The 2,920-nt window shown below is 41.3% G+C and overlaps 1 protein-coding gene across 1 annotated transcript in view; it reads left to right on the top strand.

Moving 5' to 3' along the window:
• Positions 1-2,920, top strand: part of saal1 (serum amyloid A-like 1) — a 10,882-nt gene that overhangs the window by 2,297 nt on the left and 5,665 nt on the right. The window contains exons 2-3 of the mRNA XM_032524053.1: positions 390-589; positions 912-1,013. Of these exons, the coding sequence (XP_032379944.1) occupies positions 390-589; positions 912-1,013 (302 nt within the window). The remainder of the gene's footprint in view (positions 1-389; positions 590-911; positions 1,014-2,920) is intronic.

Below are 2,920 nucleotides of genomic sequence, written 5' to 3'. Positions count from 1 at the left end.
CTATCTGTCCAATCTGAGTTTTCTGTTGCACGACTAAAACAACTTAAGCCTGCCCAAGACGATTGTGATAGGTTTAAAGGAATGCCAATAAACCAGAGAACGTATAGGATTAAGAGGTTTGAGAAGACCTTCACAAAGGCCAGAAACACTTCGGGTTCAAAGGAGCGAAAAAGTAGCAAATAAGGGGAGTGAGATTAAGCCTGGATGTCTGATTTTGCTGGTCCAGTGAACTTGACAATAATTCCCAAATCCTCCCCATCCAGTACTTCCATAAAGCAATCCTTCTCATTGGTGATTTAATGCCACCTGAGCTATTAACTACCTGTGTAAGGACCTCATGGTGTAGTTTATAACTAAACTCTAATCTGTGCCACTGTTTGTTTTCCCAGACAACAGTGTTGATAGTGCTGAGGAAGTGGAGACTGAGAGATCCTCATCTCCAACTGGAATACAGTCTCCTATAATGGACCGAAACCCATCACCTCCCCCAGACGCAGATGATGGAGAAGAGGACGGAGATTTGGATGCCATTGGAGACACCGTTTACAGCAAGCACTGGCTTTTCAGCACACTGACTCGTCTCATCCATGTAAGGTGTCAGTTTCTAGTAATGTCAAATTTGAGTTATGATATTGTTTTAGTAAGCACTGTTTCAATCACAGACTCACTGGAGATCAAGCAGTGAGCTGCTTTTACTTTTGTGTCCTTTTTAACAGTAGCTTTTTACGATCAGCTAATTTAGAGACCACTAATCAAGTAATTTTAAATGAAAAGGTTCTTTTGAATTTATGGGAGCATCTTTACTTCTTTACTGCATCACTCATTGTTTCTATGTGCTGTCACTCTTTGCAGCACATTGTCCAATATACCTAACAATTGGAATTTAATTGTAAAATGGTCATGTCTTGCAGATGGTGACAGAGCATTCGGAGGTGGACTCTGAAGGTCAAATGCAGCTCCCTGAAGATGATGAGGAAGATCTATGTAGAGTCTGGGATATGGCAATGGATAAGGTAGAATTATTTATCTGTGTCCCATTGGATTTGAATTCTGTGACTGGTCAGCAGTGTTGTAGTCAAGACCACCTAAACCTAGACAAAGTCATCACCAAGATCAAAGTGTATCGAGACCAGATCAGTGCAAGTCCCAGACTGCCTGCCATGATAAAACGTGAAAAAAATGAAGATTCTTCTTTTGAGGCCGATACAAGACCGAGTTAAAGTGCTGTTGATTCTGACACAAGACCAAAACTTCCAAATGTCTCAGACTCTACAACACCTGCACCACCTGATAATGTTTCTGTACTTGTTTTTCAATTACCCACCACACAGCATGGCTCTATGTACAAACCCGATTCCAAAAAAGTTGGGACACTGTACAAATTGTGAATAAAAACAGAATGCAATGATGTGGAAGTTTCAAATTTCAATATCTTATTTAGAATACAACATAGATGACATATCAAATGTTTAAACTGAGAAAATGCATAATTGTATGCGAAAAATAAGTTGATTCTAAATTTCATGGCATCAACACATGTCGAAAAAGTTGGGACAAGGCCATTTTTACCACTGTGTGGCATCCCCTCTTCTTTTAATAACAGTCTGCAAACGTCTGGGGACTGAGGAGACAAGTTGCTCAAGTTTAGGAATAGGAACGTTGTCCCATTCTTGTCTGATACAGGCTTCTAGCTGCTCAACTGTCTTAGGTCTTCTTTGTTGCATCTTCCTCTTATGATGGCCAAATGTTTCTATGGTGAAAGATCGGACTGCAGGCTGGCCATTTCAGTACCCGGATCCTTCTTCTACGCAGCCATGATGTGTAATGATGCAGTATGTGGTGCATTGTCTTGTTGGAAAATGCAAGGTCTTCCCTGAAAGAGACGACGTCTGGATGGGAGCATATGTTGTTCTAGAAATGGATCACATTCAGCGTTGATGGTGCCTTCCAGATGTGCAAGGTGCCCATGCCACACCACTCATGCAACCCCATACCATCAGAGATGCAGGCTTCTGAACTGAGCGCTGATAACAACTTGGGTTGTCCTTGTCCTCTTTAGTCCGGATGACATGGGTCCCAGTTTCCAAAATGAACTTCAAATTTTGATTCGTCGACCACAGAACAGTTTTCCACTTTGCTACAGTCCACTTTAAATAGCCTTGGCCCAGAGAAAAGCCTGCGCTTCTGGTTCCCGTTTAGATATGGCTTCTTTTTGACCTATAGAGTTTAGCCGGCAACGGCGAATGGCACGGTGGATTGTGTTCACTGACAATGTTTCTGGAAGTATTCTTGAGCCATGTTGTGATTTCCATTACAGTAGCATTCCTGTGTGTGATGCAATGCGTCTAAGGGCCCGAAGATCAGGGCATCAGTATGGTTTTCCGGCCTTGACCCTTACGCACAGAGATTGTTCCAGATTCTCTGAATCTTTGGATGATATTATGCACTGTAGATGATGATAACTTCAAACTATTGGCAATTTTTCTCTGAGAAACTCCTTTTTGATATTGCTCCCTTATTTTTTGTCGCAGCATTGGGGGAATTGGTGATCCTCTGCCCATCTGGACTTCTGAGAGACACTGCCACTCTGAGAGGCTCTTTTTATACCCAATCATGTTGCCAATTGACCCAATAAGTTGCAAATTGGTCCTCCAAGGCAAGGCAGCTTTATTTGTATAGCACATTTCAGCAACAGGGCAATTCAAAGTGTCCAGCTGTTCCTATTTGTACATTTAACTTTCTGGCCTCTTATTGCTACCGTCCCAACTTTTTTGGAATTGTAGCTCCATGAAATCAAAAAGGAGCCAATATTTGGCATTGCAATTCAATATGTCTCACTTTCAACATTTGATATGTCATTTATATTCTATTGTGGATAAAATATGTTTATGAGATTTCTAAATTATTCCATTCCTTTTTT

This window comes from Etheostoma spectabile, chromosome 8 (genome assembly GCF_008692095.1).
Source record: "Etheostoma spectabile isolate EspeVRDwgs_2016 chromosome 8, UIUC_Espe_1.0, whole genome shotgun sequence".
NCBI classification, from domain to species: Eukaryota; Metazoa; Chordata; class Actinopteri; order Perciformes; family Percidae; genus Etheostoma; species Etheostoma spectabile.
Note: the sequence above shows the minus strand (reverse complement) of the source record. Positions and strands in the feature narration are given on the sequence as shown.